General features: G+C 52.6%; 7 protein-coding genes across 7 annotated transcripts, besides 4 other annotated features; 2 read left to right on the top strand and 5 right to left on the bottom strand.

Annotated features, from left to right (window-relative positions):
• Positions 1-410: 410 nt before the first annotated feature.
• Positions 411-3,841, top strand: EKO05_0008629 (uncharacterized protein; the record flags this gene model as incomplete). Its single annotated transcript, XM_038941544.2, has 5 exons — positions 411-430; positions 488-561; positions 636-1,597; positions 1,653-1,760; positions 1,808-3,841. 5 exons carry the CDS (start codon positions 411-413, stop codon positions 3,839-3,841), a joined length of 3,198 nt encoding a protein of 1,065 aa, XP_038796168.2.
• Positions 3,842-4,502: 661 nt separating this feature from the next.
• EKO05_0008628 (uncharacterized protein) lies at positions 4,503-5,912 on the bottom strand (the record flags this gene model as incomplete). Its single annotated transcript, XM_038946583.1, has 1 exon — positions 4,503-5,912. The coding sequence occupies one exon, from the start codon at positions 5,910-5,912 to the stop codon at positions 4,503-4,505; it is 1,410 nt and encodes a 469-aa protein (XP_038796167.1).
• Positions 5,913-6,327: 415 nt separating this feature from the next.
• On the bottom strand, positions 6,328-7,201 carry EKO05_0008627 (Eukaryotic translation initiation factor 6; the record flags this gene model as incomplete). The annotated part of the gene is made up of 3 exons (XM_038941588.1): positions 6,328-6,958; positions 7,038-7,109; positions 7,167-7,201. The coding sequence occupies 3 exons, from the start codon at positions 7,199-7,201 to the stop codon at positions 6,328-6,330; spliced, it is 738 nt and encodes a 245-aa protein (XP_038796166.1).
• Positions 7,202-8,319: 1,118 nt separating this feature from the next.
• EKO05_0008626 (uncharacterized protein) lies at positions 8,320-10,596 on the bottom strand (the record flags this gene model as incomplete). The annotated part of the gene is made up of 3 exons (XM_038941711.1): positions 8,320-8,371; positions 8,424-9,008; positions 9,059-10,596. The coding sequence occupies 3 exons, from the start codon at positions 10,594-10,596 to the stop codon at positions 8,320-8,322; spliced, it is 2,175 nt and encodes a 724-aa protein (XP_038796165.1).
• Positions 10,597-10,903: 307 nt separating this feature from the next.
• Positions 10,904-10,945: a tandem repeat.
• Positions 10,946-11,422: 477 nt separating this feature from the next.
• Positions 11,423-11,450: a tandem repeat.
• Positions 11,451-11,467: 17 nt separating this feature from the next.
• Positions 11,468-11,522: a tandem repeat.
• A 123-nt stretch (positions 11,523-11,645) lies between these two features.
• Positions 11,646-13,028, top strand: EKO05_0008625 (CAAX prenyl protease; the record flags this gene model as incomplete). The annotated part of the gene is made up of 4 exons (XM_038941551.1): positions 11,646-11,709; positions 11,864-11,910; positions 12,016-12,393; positions 12,444-13,028. The coding sequence occupies 4 exons, from the start codon at positions 11,646-11,648 to the stop codon at positions 13,026-13,028; spliced, it is 1,074 nt and encodes a 357-aa protein (XP_038796164.1).
• A 602-nt stretch (positions 13,029-13,630) lies between these two features.
• EKO05_0008624 (tRNA (carboxymethyluridine(34)-5-O)-methyltransferase) lies at positions 13,631-14,607 on the bottom strand (the record flags this gene model as incomplete). The annotated part of the gene is made up of 3 exons (XM_038941615.1): positions 13,631-14,231; positions 14,333-14,457; positions 14,509-14,607. The coding sequence occupies 3 exons, from the start codon at positions 14,605-14,607 to the stop codon at positions 13,631-13,633; spliced, it is 825 nt and encodes a 274-aa protein (XP_038796163.1).
• An 893-nt stretch (positions 14,608-15,500) lies between these two features.
• Positions 15,501-17,255, bottom strand: EKO05_0008623 (uncharacterized protein; the record flags this gene model as incomplete). The annotated part of the gene is made up of 2 exons (XM_038941596.1): positions 15,501-17,086; positions 17,138-17,255. The coding sequence occupies 2 exons, from the start codon at positions 17,253-17,255 to the stop codon at positions 15,501-15,503; spliced, it is 1,704 nt and encodes a 567-aa protein (XP_038796162.1).
• Positions 16,091-16,131: a tandem repeat.
• Positions 17,256-17,489: the final 234 nt, after the last annotated feature.

Raw genomic sequence — 17,489 nt, 5'->3', positions numbered from 1 at the left:
GATTTGCCATTGCGGCTCACACGACGTCCCGCAAAGCCTTTGCTGGAATATTTCAAGGTCTCGAAGACGATAAAGAAGTATATCCCCTGGTGGCCGCGCTTCTGGCATCGCGTGGTTCAGCAAGCCTTACTACACGTGCCAGCTGGCACTGTTCACTGTAAGTACCATTTCACATCCAGCCTCTAGCGCTTTATAAACACTGTGTCGCATCTTCACTAGTAGAGCCGCTCAGGCCACTCAAACCACTTGGTCTAGTTCTTCTTGACTTTGCACGCTCCGATGATACGTGTGCAGCAGCCATCCGCACTTGCTTACCGTCTCAGCAGGTCTACATCCGCCTCGAGGAGTTACCATATCTGAAAGATCTTCACGGTTTTTTTGCGAGCTCGCATTCACTCTGAAAGGTACTTATGAACCTAGGAGACCTTCGGTATGTTACATTCTTTCAGCCCGGGTCACGAATTAGGAGGTAATCCTCAAGCCCTAGGTCGTCCGCAATGCCTACAAAACGCAAGAGCAGACTTACAACACCAGTCAAGAAGAGCAACATCAAGTCATCCGGTATGATCCCCTACTTCTCACTGCTGACGCTGGCACTCGCCTCTCATACAACTTGTTCCTGACTTGGCAACTAGCGCGTGCCGGGACTAGTGCAGTATCCACTAAGCGAAAGCAACCAGGAGAAGACTGGAAGCAGTCCCGGCTGGCACCAGACATCCCATTACATATGACAACACGACGTGCTGCAAAGACGTCGTCTAGTCATACGAGCCCAGCTGCACCGTCAAGTGCAGCTTCTGGCAGCCGTCGAAGTTCTTTGGACGACATTGCGCAACAGTCAGACTTTGACGATGAACCAGCCAAGCGAATGTCGACCGATTCTGGTTCGCCAAATGGTTCATTTGGTAACAACACGCCTATGAATGGAACACAAACTCCAAATCTGGACGACTCCGTACCAGAAGCAACACTGCGGTTATCGAAGACCGCTGGGAAGAGAAGGCGCGCATCAGACGACTCGACGCAGTCCCGCAAAGCGCGATCGAATGGTGTTCTGACCCGGACTCAAAGCGATGTCTCCGAACAACAACCGCGCCGGAAAAAGCGCAAAACAACAGATGCACCTGCCGATTCAGCCGACCAGCCTCCGGAATTAACAGATGCAAGCACGGCACCAAATTCTCCAGAGCAGGTTCCTGATGTTGCGATCAATCTCAATCTTCAAAATGTTTTGCCAGCTCACGGCGATGCGCCTGTGAAGATTCCAAAGCGCCTCCCTGGTCGCCGACGCCAACCACATCCGGACACCAACGTGGAAGTGGATCTGCGCCGACAGCTCACCCTCAAAACAAGCTATCGAAGTGTTGCAAAAGTACTAAAGGGCGTTTTAGACGAGTTAGCACAAAGGACAAACAAAAACCTTGAAGATGATCCGGACTACCACAAGCAATGTCCGGAGTACAAACCTCTTATGGCGGGCTTGGACCAGAAACGAGACACTCAACTTGATTACCTCGCTGCATGGCGCTCAGAGCGGATGGACCAGTTGGAGCGAGTGCGCACAGCCGAAGAGCGGATCCAGAAGCAGCAGTATATTGTATGTCATCGGGACCTGGGTACGCGCTCTATACAAAACGCTAACATGGTCCTAGAATCGCTTCGAAGATCTGCGAGACGACTGTCTGCAACGCTGCTACTTTCGTATGAAGCAGATAGAGCGAGAATGGAAAGCCGAGCAGAACGATGCCACAGACGATGAGGTAGGGCACCTCAAGTATCTTCTATTGACTGTTCTAACGATATCCAGGACAATGTGCTGCCACCAACATACACTGATGGTGTAACCCAAGGTGTTGATGATCGACTCAGCTCTAAGTTTGCATCTCGTAGTCGAGCATACGTCGAGGCTGATCGAGAACTTAAAGACGATGTCAGGCGCAAGCGGTTTGCACAAGCTCGCGCCGTCTTTGTCGATAAAGAAGACGGTGCGGACGACTCGATTGAGGAACTGTCTGGTGGCTTCGCTCGGTTTGCTGGACCAGACCGCACGGAAGCGATCGCGCATTACAATATCAGCAGTCTCACGGATGCTGCGCATGATGTTGAGAGGACACCATCGCCGCAAATTCAATTGCCACAAGTCCAGATCATTCCGAACGATCAAGCGACCATGCTTATGCTGCTTGCGGATCTTTCGGTAGCAGAGCCCACCCGCACTACCAACGTCACTGTTTCAGGCGAAGCACACGAGGAAGCAAAACAGCCTCAGAAGACCGTACCGTCTTTAGTCGAACAGCAACCGGCCAGACACTTATCACATGTCTCTGCTCCTGCAGATTTACCATTGGCTCTACCTTCACAAGCAGCCCACACTAGTCCGTCAAGGACGACAGAGTCAGCCTTGAGCTATATTCAAGATGCCTCACGGTCTGAGCCCAACGGAGCCAACCTCATGAACCCCGAGGTCTCCGAGAAGCCTATCCCTGCGCGAACAACCCATAGGATAATGGACATGCTAAACGACGATCAGGACGTGCCAGTCTCGAGGACAAGAGAATCACAACATCCGGTACAGGAGCAGCATAAACTACCGAGCACACCATCGAGACGAGACATTAGTATAAAACACGAGACACCGTCCCGAGGCGGCGCTGCGCGTCTAGAAAACATTGTCAATCAGCCAGAGCAATCTGAACAGACTGAGCATCTTGTCGATCAACAGCTGATGGACGCCTTGAGTGGACCCGTGCCTCAGGCCAGCGAGCCACCATCTCCAGTCCGACCAAATAGGATGACCTGGCAGCAATCAAGCCTACAGCCACCGAGTGTTCTGCCACCAGTGGAAGCTGACGAGTCTTTACTTCGGAAAGATCCACGAGATACGTTGCGCAAGATTAGGGAACTGCTCGACAGAAAACACGCAGAACATGGATTGCCTCCCCCGGACAGGTCTCACCACCCAATGGCTGAATATTACAGCGATAACAAACCACAAGAGAGGCGTGAGACTGCTCCCGGATATGATCCACAGTATCCGTCTGCCGGGCTACAAAGTGGCTCTGATGCCAATGGACACCTCTCGCACCACCGTGAATCCTACGACAGGGGGCCGGCGCCTTGGGACCGTGATAAACGTTCGAGCAGCTCGCAAGCTTCTCGTCCCTCACCCTATCAGGGGAGCCCTCCACAGCTTTACAGTGGTGAACTGAGTCGACATGGGCCCACCGCCGCACATCAAAGTCCATATGCTTCATTACCACCCAAACCACCTGGTCCACCGCCATCGGCACCTATCAACTTCCGTTTCGCTCACTACGATCCGGCTCCTCCGCCGTCAGCGTCAAGACCTCCATATCAGGTATCTGCTCCGAACTATCCATCAGCGTCACACCCTCCTCACGTGCCTCCTCCACCGGGGCCATATGGTCACACCTACCCGTCACCATATCAGCATGCGTACGCCCCGCCACCCGGTTCCTACCAAGCACCGCCTCCCCCACAGCCAAACGTCTCTCCATACCCACCCCTCAAGATCCACCAATATGGAGGCCAACCCATCCTCCCTGCAAGCATGGCGCCCCCGCCACACTCGGGCCCGGCGATGTCATATGGCCAGCCGGTCACAGCACCCGCCTTCTCACCACCACAAAGCCAAGCACCGGTATCGCAACCTCCGCCACTACAGCCCAACCCGCATAACGAACAGAGCGATCGCCGGGATAACGGTTTCATGGGTCCCCAGACTAGGCCTAGGCGTCCTTATAGGAGCTATCATGCTCCGGGTACGCAGTTCAGGACGTACAACGGTCCTGGTGGAGGGAGAGGAAGAGGCGGCAGTTAGGAAAGCCATCCCATACGCGGCATCGAACACTTCTCCACTGGAGATGATCTTGTCTTGCTTTATACGCAAGTGGTGGCGATAAGGAGGATTCAGCGGACCGAACAAAAGCCCGCCGATCGAGAGTTTCCGCGGCAGTATGTGGAAGCTGTGGCAACAGAGAGCGGCCAACAAAGGCTCCATCGGTAAGCGGGTCGACTGTATACAATGTGTCCTCCAGTGTTGGTTTCTTGGATTATCTGTTATTCACTATCTCTATGCTTTCTCCATGGCCAGTCCATGCCTTGCGGCATATCGTTAGCTTCAGCGTTGGCGTTTGGCATAGCGTCGACACACGGCTCCGTAATTTGTATCCCTGTATTTCTTGTTTTCCCCTTCTAATACCACGGGCGGCTGGTCAGCTAGCGTTCGTCTTGTCTTTGGACACGGGCAAGTTTGCACATTAATACACTTTATTGGGATTATTATTTTTGAATTCACAAATACAAACACACACTCGGTATCATTTTCATACTGTGAGGGTCTGTGATAAGACTGTGGGTTTGAAACGTAGGAACACTATATGTTTTGGGGGTATCACTCGATCTCTGCCGACCTGCTCGAGCACTTCGTACAGGTCGACGTCGTCCCCCGCTTCGCCTCGTACTCGCCCGATCCACTTCCCTCATAACTTCCTCTTTGCTCGCGAGTTGGGCGTCCAGTCCTGGCCCTTTCCTGTGTTACCAAACCCGCCAGCACCGTTGCCTCGCGGCGTCTTGCCCATCCTCTCGAAGAGCCTCTGCGCCGCAGGCGTGAGATCGCCTTTCTCCTTCCGCCCAGGCGTCCGCGCAGCGAGGCGCGTTGCGGGTGTAGGCGCGCTCATGAATCGCGGTGTCTCGCTGGTGAAGATGCCGAGTCCCTTTCCTGCGGGGCCTGGTCTGCTGTTTGAGCCTGCGGCGCGCTTGACACCGATGGCGTCGACCATTTTGTGCGCCATCTTCTCGCGCTCAGAGGCATCGGAGATGGTGAATCGGGTTGCTGAGCTCGTGCTGCTGACGCCAAATCGCTCTAGCAGATCTTCGGGCGCATCCTCCTCCTCGCTGTCAGGATCTGGGGGGCGGGCGTCGACAAATGCGTATCCATTCACCCTTGGTGTCTCGCTACCTGTATATCCGCCTTCACTCGCACCTAGCCTTGGTCTCCCTGACACAGCGTCACGGATCGCAGAGAGTGTTGGACTTGTTGGCCGCTGTGGGACCTCGGTTTCGGTGGGAAGGCGTGTGTTTGCGTAACGTGTTTGTTTGGGAGGGGCGAGGGATGCGGTTTCGGCGCGCACACGGTTTGTCGGGGCCCAAGATTCGACGGAATCAGGCGCGAACATGAGCGTGTTGAAGGCGGTGTGTTTGTGCATTGTGGGTGCGGCAGGACGGTCATCGAGGTTCTGGCTCGGACGAACCGTTAGGGCCTGCGAGTCTGGCACTCGGGCTTCGATAACCTTCTGCTGGGCGATGCGTTGCTTGGAGGCGTAGCGGTTGCCGTCGTGGAGCCAGGTATTCTTCTCAAACTTCTTCAAGTTCTGCTTGTCGATTATAGCGCTGAAGCTTTCCTGGTCTTCCGAGGTGTATTTTGCTTGGAAGGCATTGAGGGACATGTCCAAGTCGACTTTGTCCAGCTTTCCTAGCCCGTCTTCGTCTAATTCTGCTTCGGTGCCGGCAACGGTGACGGGCGTGTCGGCCCCCCATACGCTTGGAGTCTTGTCTGTCGAACTCAGGCCTGATCTGTCGAATCTCGTCCTTCCCGCTACTCGCCGTTGGCCATGTGGCACAGGAGTCATGGCCTGAGCGAGCTTCTTCCCTGATTCGCGAATCCACGACTTGTCCTTGCTCTCGAGCGCATTGAGGTATTCGCGCTGCGCATCTGATTCGGCCAGTCCTGGAAAGAAGTCGCGGCGAATGATGTGTGATATTGCCGAGACATATGTGTCTTCGTCAAGGACCACAGAAGGTCGCTTTATTCGTTTTGGTGCTGGAGGGGGCGGCATGAGTGCACTAGCAGCGCTGCGCTTCGTGAGCGCCGTCGAGTTGGAAGAAGCCATGTCGCGCAGAAAACGCGCACAGGGTGTAGGCGGCTTGGTCACGAATCAAACGCGCCCGAGGTTGTGTCATATAATCATGCAGCTGTGCACCTACGGCGGCAGTGTGGTTGGTATGTGCTTGTGAAAGGTAGGAGAGCGTTTGATGGCGTAGCCTAGCGGCAGAAAAGTGTCACCGCCTTGAGCCCTGGGAGCACAAGAGTTGCCGCGGCAGTGTTCACATTCGTCTGGTACAACATATACTGCTTTTTGTCGTGGTATCATTCAGTCACTAAGCTAGAAGAGCATATAGATACCAGCCATGTATCCGTTTTCTTGCTCAATTCTTCTTGGACACGCCATGCTGACTCGCCTGGATCCATGGCATTTGAACTGCCAGAGGAGAAAAGAAAAATCGCCCCAACACAACAGTTGCCGTCTAGTAGAATGACTCGACCATGGCATCTTTGTACGTCGTGTTGATCTTCTCAGCCCCACCTTCGCCCAAACGGAAGACACTTTCAACGACAGAGAGTTCAGTTGCTGTTGTGTCAAGACCAGTGACGGCCATCCAGTCGTTCACAACCATACCCGCACCAACAACCGCGCTGCCTCTGTTCACGCTGCCCGCGACGAGCGGGACCTGAAGCAGACTCGACAGTTCATCCTGGTCCTGGATCGATGTCTTGGGATGCACGATACCGCCCTGATTGCTCAAGGCCATGTACGAGCCTGTGAGAACGTTGTCTGCGATTGTCTGCCTGAAGACCTCTACGCCAAGCACATCTGCTATTATCTCCTCCGTCTCGCGCTCGATGTCGGGATGCACAAGTGCGACGTGGTCGTTGCAGCATATGACGTTGCCGAGGGCCGATAATCGCTCTTCTATCCTCTGGATCTTGACGCTGTCTGGTATCGAGTTGCGCAGGTGCTGGAGCTCTTGGTCGGTTGTGGTGGTGGGAACAAGGAGACCCTTCTTGTTGCCGGCGGTCAGACGGCCGACGATGCGCGTTCCGGCAATTGTGGCGTGACAGATAGGAATGACATCCTGGAGTTCAGCTTCGAAGACACTGCACGTGGTGTGTTAGTTTGGCTTGGTACTGGCGAGGCTGTTGGGCAGTCTGCGTTTGCGCACATAGATATACATACCTGTAGAAATTCTCGGAAGCGCCTACTGCGACAATCGCATAGGCGTTGGTGAGTGTAGAGAAGACACCGACTCTGCGCCACTGGTTAGTAACTGTTCGTGCGGCGCCATTTGCCCCGCTCTGTACGTACTCGTTGGAGTTCTCGAATTGCGCGCGGACAGCCATGATGCTTGGTCTTGTGCGATACTCTTGTGGATCTGTTGGGTAGGAAGGACGATTAAAGTGCGAAGGGTAGGCGGAGTCGCGTGCAGTAGAGCTCTTTGGCGTTCTTTGAAGAATTCAGTAGGCGGTAGATCAATTTGTATCTAGAGCGACATCATGCTTGCCCCACCAGGCGCTTGGACTATTTCGACTCATCCTTACGAATCGCTCCTTCCAGCCTCAGACTGCACCTCGCCACAGCATCCTTTCCCAAAGCGATGATATACAAAAAATGACTCGGTTATGAACAGTCATAAGGCAGGTGGCCATGGTTTTCCCTTGGGCCGTCTCTTACTCGAATCATGAAACGTCCTCTCATTTGGCAGATCAGGCAGTACCCGAGCGAGCCTCGTGCACCACAGCTAGGATTGCACGTTCATGCTCAGATGCATTGATGGCCAAGCCGCGTTCCCTCAAATCTTGCACCATGTCACTGTGCTTTAACCGGTGTCACAAAAAGTAAGGTGAGACGGAGGCTGTGCAAACTCAGAAAGAGTGAAGGCAGTAGGGCGCAAATCAAGCATAATATGCATTGGTGGAATTTTCAAAATTGTTGTCGATTGATGAATCGACAAAGTCAGTGTTTGCGGACCAAATGTTGATCTGAAACTATGATTATCGATGAGCAAGCACTGTGATGCTGCCTTTCCGGGTACACATCTACAACCCCAGCGATCCCTGTTCGGACCTCAAATCTTTGGATATACAAAAAGAAAACTTGCGCGCATACTGCGGCTGCAATATAGAACAAATGGGTAGTCAGAAGCAAAGAGAACGCCCGCTAAGCTATGCAATGTGCGCGCAGGATGCGTCTAAACAATCAAAGGAGATTTGTACAACAGCGCTGCTGAAAGTGACTCGAATCGAAATTTCGTGGAAATCCCGATGGAGCACCAGTCATATAGCGAGGAAATACATTAACAGGCGTAAAAGGCATCAGGGAGGTCGTAAGTCGGTTCGTTATCGAGAGCTGTTAGAAATGGCGGGTATGGCAGATACATAAATGGCGGTGATGTGGCAAAAACGTTCTTGGGAGACGTGGTATAGACCGGTGATGTCGTTGTGAGTTGGAGAGCAGAGCTTCACATTCTGGAAGCCAGAATGCCTAGTGCAACTATGACGCCAACTAAGAGCCTGCTGCGGGTTAGTAAACACATTTTTCGAGATCAGACACACGCAAACTTACGTTCCAACTCCTGACATCACTCGGTTCAAGTTGCGCCACCAACTGGCTTTCTGATAGGCCTTGTTGTCTACTGTCGCGATCTGTTGGGCATACTGCTGCTCGAAGTCGACTTGACTCTCGTTCTGTACCGAAGCCGGGTCGAATGGTAAGGGCAGACAAGATGCGATCCACCATGCAGGGAAGAAGATGAATCCTAGGGTGAAGAGGAGGATCTGTCTGTTTTGACGGCTAAAGGGTCGCTTGCCGAAATCTTTGTCCATCGAAGGTGCCTTCCAAAAGCTGTAGCGAGGATATCCGCGCCTGTCAGTGCGGAGATGTGGTGTTGACCAGCCGCTAATGGGTTGCATGTGAGGTCCAGTTGCATAGCCATCGTCATCGATCAGCTGTTCCGAGGATAGCGACATGGTATCAGCGTGCGATCCGCGATTACGTGGCCGATTGCGTGGACGATGAATGTGCGCTGGGAAGTTGCTTTCAGATGGCGTGTTGGTGCGACCGCTGTGCGAAGTTCCTAAACGTATGCTACCAGATGATTCTGAAAGAGGTGCCATCATTGAGATGCGTTCACCATGCTGATAGTATGCCCTGAAGCTGTGTCAGTAACTGATATGAATTTAAGGCTTTTAAACGCTTACCTTGCCCATGCTGGGATAATGCTACGATTGAATGTGGAGACATCGGATTGTGATGAGCCTGGTCGCGAAGAGTTTAAAGATGTATCGCTGTTTTGCCTTCGCAGGTACCCAGAGTTCTTCATTCGGATCGTGTTGGATGGAGGCAGTGGCGAGACCGTATCAAGGTCCTCATCTCCAAAGCTTTTCTCGTTGTACTCGCTGGATGGTTGCAGTTGAGGCGAGAATAGCGGCAGGGGGACTGCCGACTCCGAAGGCTCAGAAGAGTAGTTGTCGGAGGATGAGTTGTAGCTTCCCACTGTTTGCCCTCTCCTCCTTGGCAAGTGAGTCTGGCTTCTCTCTGCATAGCTGTCGGATGACAGCGATCTCGGGCTGAACGATCGAGATCCACGCGCAAGTGATCGGGAGTCACGTTCCGAAACGGATGCAATAGTGGATAGCTGAGAGCTCCAGTTGTGCGCAAGACCGAGGTCAAGCATCCGTGATGCAATGTTCGGTGTGGTCTGGGACTCGGCCCGCTGGTTGTTGTTCGTGGGGGGACGTACGACGGGATAGTTGACTTTGATCCCGCTTGCCCAAGTGGCTGTACTCGCTTCATGAATACTTGGTGATGGCGAAAAGGTAGGTTGCTTGGGTTCGATGCTGGTGGACGAAATGTCAGAGTATGCAAACGACTCCGTGGATGGCTTCAATACAAGTTGTCGATGCGAAAAGTCACTATCGAGAGCCTGCTGGCGTCCGTCTTCAGATCCGGCAGACGGGGTATACTCTTTCGGTAACGGTCGACTGACACCCGTCGAGTTTCGGTCGGCATTACTAGGTGAGGCAGGTGAGGCCGCAGGCGTAGTCGAGGCAAACGATGCAACAGATTCCTGGGGCGATAAGGCACGAGTACGACTTGTAACTGATTCACCACCGGACGATGAAGGCGGGACAGCGCGTATAGTAGACCTTCGAGCGGGAGGAGTAGTTTCTTCTTCTAGTACTTCTAGCTCTGTTTCAAAGTCCTTTAATTCATGCTGGCCGGGCGAAGACGGGGGTGTGCTTCCTTGGGAAAATCGCAAGGAGGATCGCGAGTTGAAAGTTCCCACAAGGGTGTCGTCCTCAGACGTGTTGGTGGACACCGAGTGTCTGAAAGTGTTCTTTGGACGATGGGCGGGTGGCTGTGGAGCAAGGGTGGTGCCGGCGCCAATGGCTTCGAACTTTGCGAGGGCATTGGCAACACGGCTACCACTTGAAACACGGGATCCTGGGGTCTCGAACACGTAACCTGGCGCATTGCGAGGAGGTGGAAGGATCTGCGAGGGTTCACTTGGTAATGGAAATTTGTCGTAAACATCGTTCCCAGGATCGTCGACTATGCGAATGGTTGGGCCTGAATGGCGGTTGGATTGGTCTGATGCCTCGGAGAGCGGCCTGCGGAAAGCGGAAGCAGGTCGCGGTTGCGACGGCGGAATGAGCCTGGGAGCTTGTGCGAGCGGCGATGTGATGGTATTTTGCGAGTTGGTTGCGCGATGGCGTGGATCAGAGTTCGAAGACATGCTGTGGTGCGATGCTGTTCCAGGTGCCACAGAATGTGAGGTCTCGGACGAGTGTGGACGGGCTGAAACGGACCATTAAGGATAAGGGTAGGAATAAGAGACACGACAGGAAAAGCGACGTTTGAAACGTCAGGTCAAAGAAGGAATGGCAAGAAACAATGTACAAACATGTCAAAAGAGTGACAGAATGGGGCACAAGGCCATTAAGAAGCGCGCAGTTTCGAAAAAGAGAGGATGGAGGTGAGGAGTGGACACCAGATGATAACTCCCAGGAAGGCGTGGCCGGCCGCGTCGGCCTAGTCGTCGAAAGCTGGCTGCTGCAAGATGCAGGTTCGCGCTGCGAGCTGCAGGGTGTCCAATGCAGAGCCAATTGTGCAGCGCTCCCCCTGGTTCGGTGCCGGAGCACGTGCCGAAAGTTTCGAGTTGTGCAAAGAGACCTTTTTCTGGAAATTGAGGAAATTGATGATTCGCTGCCCAGCAACTGGGTCTATGAGCCGCAGGATCGCTCAGAGACGCGATTCCCTCCAGGAACCCCTCGCTCTCGCCCACGAGGGCCCCTGTCGAACTATCGATCAACAGCTCGACGCGTAGTGGGTTGAGCGCGAAATGAAGGCGACTTTAGGAGGATCTAACGAGCCAGTGACGTGCTGCCACGGACCAGGCAACGGTCTCCCCTTGATCTTCACTAGGCGATGGCTGGCCACTGCCGGTTGTACAACTGCGCGAAGCAGGGATGCAACGGGAAGAGGCGCTGTTGGAGGTCTGGAGTGCACGTGATGGAAGACGTTTGCAGTGTTTGTCTGGCGGTCGGGGTATCGATAGCGAAGTGTGGCAGTGGTGTGGTGTGGTTGGTGGGATGGTAAAAGGTGGGTGCTGATGCTGATGCTGATGCTGATGCTGATGCTGATGCTGAATGCTGAATGCTGTATGTTGAATGTTGGAGCTCGAGCAACGCGCAGGGAGAAGTCTTGCATGTATAAGCCCACCATCGAGCTCTTTTCTGGCTTCAAACTCTGATGCAAAGGCTTGCGACAGCTAGCACACACACGATGCCACCGCCCGCGACCGGTTGGCGAGAGCGTCTCAGCGACATGTACGATAGCGTCAAAGGCGGTAAGTTTGAGGACAATGGTTGGCCTGTGTGCTCCCTTCCGGCTCTGCACCTTTTACCGCCCGCGCGACCCACCACGCTGAAGTCGCGTCTACGTTTCCATTTCGGCGCTCAGCGTTCGCACCACGGCTATGATGAAGTCTGACGCCTTCGCAGTTCCCGAGGCGCCCACGGTCTCTCCCACCGCTGCGGCTCTACTGTCGGTGCGTTTCAAGTTACCCACCCCTCCACGACTACTATTGTTCCCAGCCTATCACCGCTGTCACACCGAGCATATTCAAGAAGCGTACTGACCAGCACGCTTATAGGCTGCGTTCGTGGTCATATACGTACTCCCCTTCTATCTGTCAGCGACCACAAGGCCCTCTCCCACCCTCACTCGCGATGCGCCTTCCTCTATACGCGCCAGGACCCGCGCGGTGACCTTTTCTACCATCACCTGTACCGTCATCACCGCACTGTACCTGTACCAACATGATGTTTCCGCCTATCGGCTGCTGCATCTATTCGGTCTGTGGCCAATCTCCATCTTGGATATTGCGCGAGGCATACTCCTAGTGTGCATCTTGTTCGCCGGCCCCCTGTACGAGAATGGAATTGTAGACGATGACTGGAAAGACTGGATCAAGCTGAAGGGAGTACACGAGACGCTAAGCAGTTGGATTGGATATAGAAATTTCGTGGTCGTACGTACGCCAACCTCAACACTCAGTACAAATGCTGACTTTCACCACAGGGCCCGGTCAGCGAAGAGATCGTATGGCGCTCGCTCATGGTCCCACTGCACCTACTCGCGCGCTTCACCGAGAAGCAAATCGTCTTCCTGACTCCGCTATACTTTGGCATCGCTCATGTGCACCACCTCTACGAGTTCCACATCACACATCCAGAAGTTCCAATGTTAATGGCTACGCTACGGTCGCTGTTCCAATTTACGTACACGTCGCTGTTTGGTTTCTTTGCTACATTCTTGTACCTCCGTACTGGCAACGTCTATACATGCATACTCGCACACACATTCTGCAATTGGATGGGCCTCCCTCGATTGTACGGGCGTGTTGGTGTGGAAGCTGGAGTACCGATTGGACCACCAGATGTAGACAAGAAGAATGACGGATCGAAGAGCGCATGGTCGCACCGAGGGCAGGCTGTTGCTTGGACAGTAGCGTACTATGTGCTTCTGGTAGCGGGAGCTGTAGGTTTCTACTTCCAGCTGTTCCCCTTGACGGAGAGCGCGCACGCTTTACTGGCCCAATCTACGAACGACAAGGTAACAGCAGGGGCGAAGGCAGGGATCCCGCAGCTACCGCACCAGTTCTGACGGTCTTCACTCCTTTCAAGACGGTAAGGTCAGAGATCAAAAATTGCGAGGATTCAATCACTCGCCCTGTAACTCAGTTCATCTGATTTTGGGTTCTTTATAAGTAAGCACCCATATCCCAAATGACCACTCAAGTAACGACCGTCCTCTATGTGCTGGGCTTTGAACCTGCTGCACACACTGGCCAACCCCATACCATTAACCCCATATGTTCTCTTTTATATTAGAACCACATTCATTGTATCTTGTATCACCTGGCATATCCCACCGAGTCGCGACACGCAGCCACGTTACCTAGAAAGCCACCCACGAAGGAAATAATTTCATCCCGTCTGCATCTCTCGGCTTCGAGCGAGTACATGCCCTGAAGAGCCAGACAGTACATGCAACGTCAACAAGGCGAAGATCCAGACCAGCCCATTATCTATTGCGACTCGTAAAACGAATGAAGCCAAGGTCGTCACTCACAAAGGGGACCCACGATCAGAAGAGGCGGTGGAACTGATCATCATTGTTTGGTCAAAAGGCACCGCGGGTCGGTTTGTGGTGTTTCTTATTTAGGCTCTCGATTTGACTTGACTCTGTCGATTCATCTCAGAGAGCTACTTCAACCTTGCAATTCCCCACCAGTTGTCCTTTTCATACCCACTTTCAATGACCACGCCACCAGCCTGCTCTATGTCTTCCTCGAGCTCGCCTTTCCTGTATAAGTGGTAGTATCGCAGATATGTCTTATCACCCTCTGGCTTCGCTTCCACCGTTTCTTCTGATCTCCCCACCGCTGGCTCCTCTGCGCTCTTTTCTGCTTCATCACCGTTTTGCGTGATGGTGTCCTGGCCCCTCTTCTTCTGCGGCTTTTTCTTCTTCGGGACTTTCTCCTTCTTTGCGGTCATGACCCATGGCACCATGACGTCCTGCTCGCCACCCTCGTCCCACCCTCGCCGACTGCTCTTCTGCTCGAGTGCCCAGACGTAGATGAGTGCTTTGCCTCCGCTCTCCTCTGCGCCTGCTTGTGACGGACGTAGGAGATCCAAGATGCATTTCACAGCTTCCACTCGCCGGGCTGGTGTGGACAGATGGTGAACAACAGCTATGGAGATGGCGAAGTCGAAACTGTGGGGTGGGTGCGGAAGGGAAAGATTGTCGGCCACGACAACATCGTGTGGTTCGTGCTGTGTTGCAATTTTGACCAGATTTGTTGACCTAGTCATGTGTCAACGTCAACGTATTCCTCTTCAAACATATGGTAGCCTTCACATTGACATGAAGAAACCGAATAGCACGAAAAGTGGGGGACACCATACCGATCAGAACCTACGATAAACACCTCATTGTTAACAGCCAGATATTTCCCGTTCCCACAACCCACATCGGCGCCAACAGCACCGTCTGGTTGCTCTTTCAAGAACCTCTCCACTATCGGCCATGGCTGGATGTGGTTAGTCGGTCTTGTAGCGAGAGAAGGAGGGGTGACGCACACCTTGTAGCGGGTGGATGAGAAATGCGATGCAATCTCTTCGTAAACCTCGTGCACATGCTCGGCTTCATACGAAGCGCCCTGGTCGTCGTTGGAGGCCATTTGCGCGCGCTTCACGTGCTGTCAAGAGGAGGTGAGGTGTGCGTAGGTAGGGTTTTACGCAGCCAATGACGATGGGTGGAGGGGCCAAGGCGCTAGAGGGGGAGGTTGCACACTGGCATGATTAGGCTTGCACTCGCCAAAGCTTCTGCTTTCCTCTTTACTCGACCATGTAGTTGGGGTGCTTAAGAAGTCATTAAAAGTATCTGGATTCATTGGCTACGTCATGTCAGAACGACGGCGATCCCAGTATTTACACATGATACAGAAGAAGAATGACACAACCTACGATGGAAGTAAGACAGCGAGACTTTGGAGACTATCTGGGCCAGACATGCACAAGAGTGCTCTTAGATGTATCCCGTGATATGCAAGAATATTAATTTGCACGTCGTGTCACTAATCATCCAGAACCTTGCCCTACTTTTTATGGCCGGTTTATAAGGGTTAAGAATTTGTCTTATCCGTGCCATTATGTAGGCAATGGATCCCAGTGCGACTTCAGCTATCCAGGGTTACTGCAATAGCTACCAATAGCTAAAAAGCTGCGAGGTAGGCAGAACAAGCATTTGGGTGACGTGAACCTTGATAAAAGTAGGATTTACCATGTATGCGTTTGTGGAAATGCCGTCCCTGAGCATGATCTGTAGTTCAGTCAATACATTTTTTACTGTGCTTAGAGCAGTACAGTGATTCATGAAAGGTTGTGGCACATTGCCGGTATATTTTGCTTTTGTCTTTTCATCTTCTTCTTGTGTTCTACTTTTTTGCTTACTTTTCCTTCTTCTTGGGACATCCACTGGGTTCAAAATTCGAGACTTTGTGTCGTTTGGCATGACACTTGTTAGCCATCTTAGATGACCGTTATATCAACCATCTCCTTGATGTTCCAAACTTCATGGCTTGGTTCCCAGCGGCTGTTCATCAGGAAATCTGATAGTCCTTTGAAGTCCCACATCTCCCGTGCTTGTGGAGGCACTGACAGCTCCAACCACTCCTTCACTTCTTGCTACTGTTGGGGCGGCCGATAACGGCACAGGGGTCTGCACATTACTCGTAGACTGACTCCTCGAGTTGTCTCCGGATCGAATGATGGATCTGCCAATGCGCACCACGCGGTTCGGCAACGAATCGCCTCCTGTGCGGGACCATCCAGGCCGCCGTCGAAGACGCTGCTCTATGTCCGTAGTTGCGTCATCAGCGTCTTCTGCGATATAGAAGGGCTCTGGCTCGTCACTTCGTGCTGATATGGCTCGTGACAGGGTTCGGGGAATAAAGAATCCGAGCTTGCCAAGGGGAATGCTGAGGCCGTGGACAACGACCGAGCAGATGATCAGGAACCAGATCACCACGTTCATGACTTCTATGAGATATGCTGCGTCCTCTCTAGTCTCCCCGTTGACTTTGAGCTTGTTGAGGAATTCGATGCTGACGTAGAGGTAGAAGGCAGCACTCACGCCAATAGGACCGAAGAAACCAACAAATAGTGCTTGTCGTTTCTGCTCGATCTGGTGAATGTGCTTGTGCATACCGAAGACGATGGGAGGACGGCGAAGTAGGAGGACCAGAATACCAAGGATGACTAGGCGCCATATGGGGATTACGTTATTGTGGTAGAATTCAGCCCAAGGGCAGATTGCTCCAAACCAAATGAAGATTGATACGTTGAGCAGCATGTCGATAGTGGGTTGGAAAGAGTCGTCCATTGTCTCGAGCCGGAACCAGTCATCCCAGGTAAACGTATTTCCAGCAATGAAGCATGCCAGAACATCGTCGCTGCCAATCATGCCCACGGTGCCAACAATGAATAGTGCCAGGGTGATGGCGAACACCAGGAAGCTTTCGCGATCAACGTACTTCTTCTCTTCAGCCCAGTGCAATAGCTCTTTCGCAAGCCACCCCACGACGGCGCCATAGACTACACTCAAGATGATGGTGTATCCTAATGTTTCTCCAAACCATAAGCCAACCGCAGTACTTGCTTTGCCGTCTTCATGTCCGGAACTCCCGATGTACTGGATCAAGTAAAGCGGCAGGAACAAGAATGGATAACCCAAGCCATCGTTTGCTCCAGATTCAGCAACGATAATTTTCTGAAGCTCCTTGGGAATGTTCTTGTCCGCAAACTTCCCCTTCACGATAGAGTTAGATAGCACAGGATCCGTGGGTGTGACACAAGCACCAACCGCCAAGGCCTGCAGGAAGCTTATGTGAGGGACCATTGCAAAGACGAGGAGGCTGGTAACGACCCACATAGTCGTCATGACCGGACCGAGCAGCAAAGCCAGACTTTTCCATTCTGTTTTCAGGTACTTGGAAGGCAGCTGAACTCCAGCAAGGACAAGCTGCACTCCAAGAACAACTCGAGTGAAGTACAACGTGATAGCGTCCAAGTTCTCAACTGATTGCAGCGCATATTCGTGTGGTCGTATCCAGTTGGTGGCATGTGGGGAGAAAACAAGTCCGGCAATCAGAGAGATCACTGCAACTGTGAGATTTTGAGCAAAGACAGTGGCTGTCATGTTAGACCTACATGCTTCTGAAAGGTAGAACTTCTCCTTCATCAAATAAGACACAAGGCCAAACAATGTGACGAAGCCACCCAAGGAGGCGCACACAATATTGAAATTAGTCAACGCCAAAGTCGGCATCGTGATTGTTGTCCTCGAAAGCTCGTAGAAATACCAAAGATATGGTAGATGTGGGGTTGGCTCAACAATGGCTAGAACAAACACCAGTGTGCTTACTTGACCGGAGCAGTAACAGTATCGCAAGAAGAAATTTTCGTTGCTTTGGAGAGCATCAGATATGACGTGGAAAGGCAAACGCTTGCTATGTTGAGTAGGACTCTGTTTGATTCACAGATGAAGAAGGTACAAGATTTT

Source organism: Ascochyta rabiei, chromosome 15 (genome assembly GCF_004011695.2).
Source record: "Ascochyta rabiei chromosome 15, complete sequence".
Taxonomy (NCBI): Eukaryota; Fungi; Ascomycota; class Dothideomycetes; order Pleosporales; family Didymellaceae; genus Ascochyta; species Ascochyta rabiei.
This window is presented reverse-complemented; position numbering and strand designations above follow the sequence as displayed.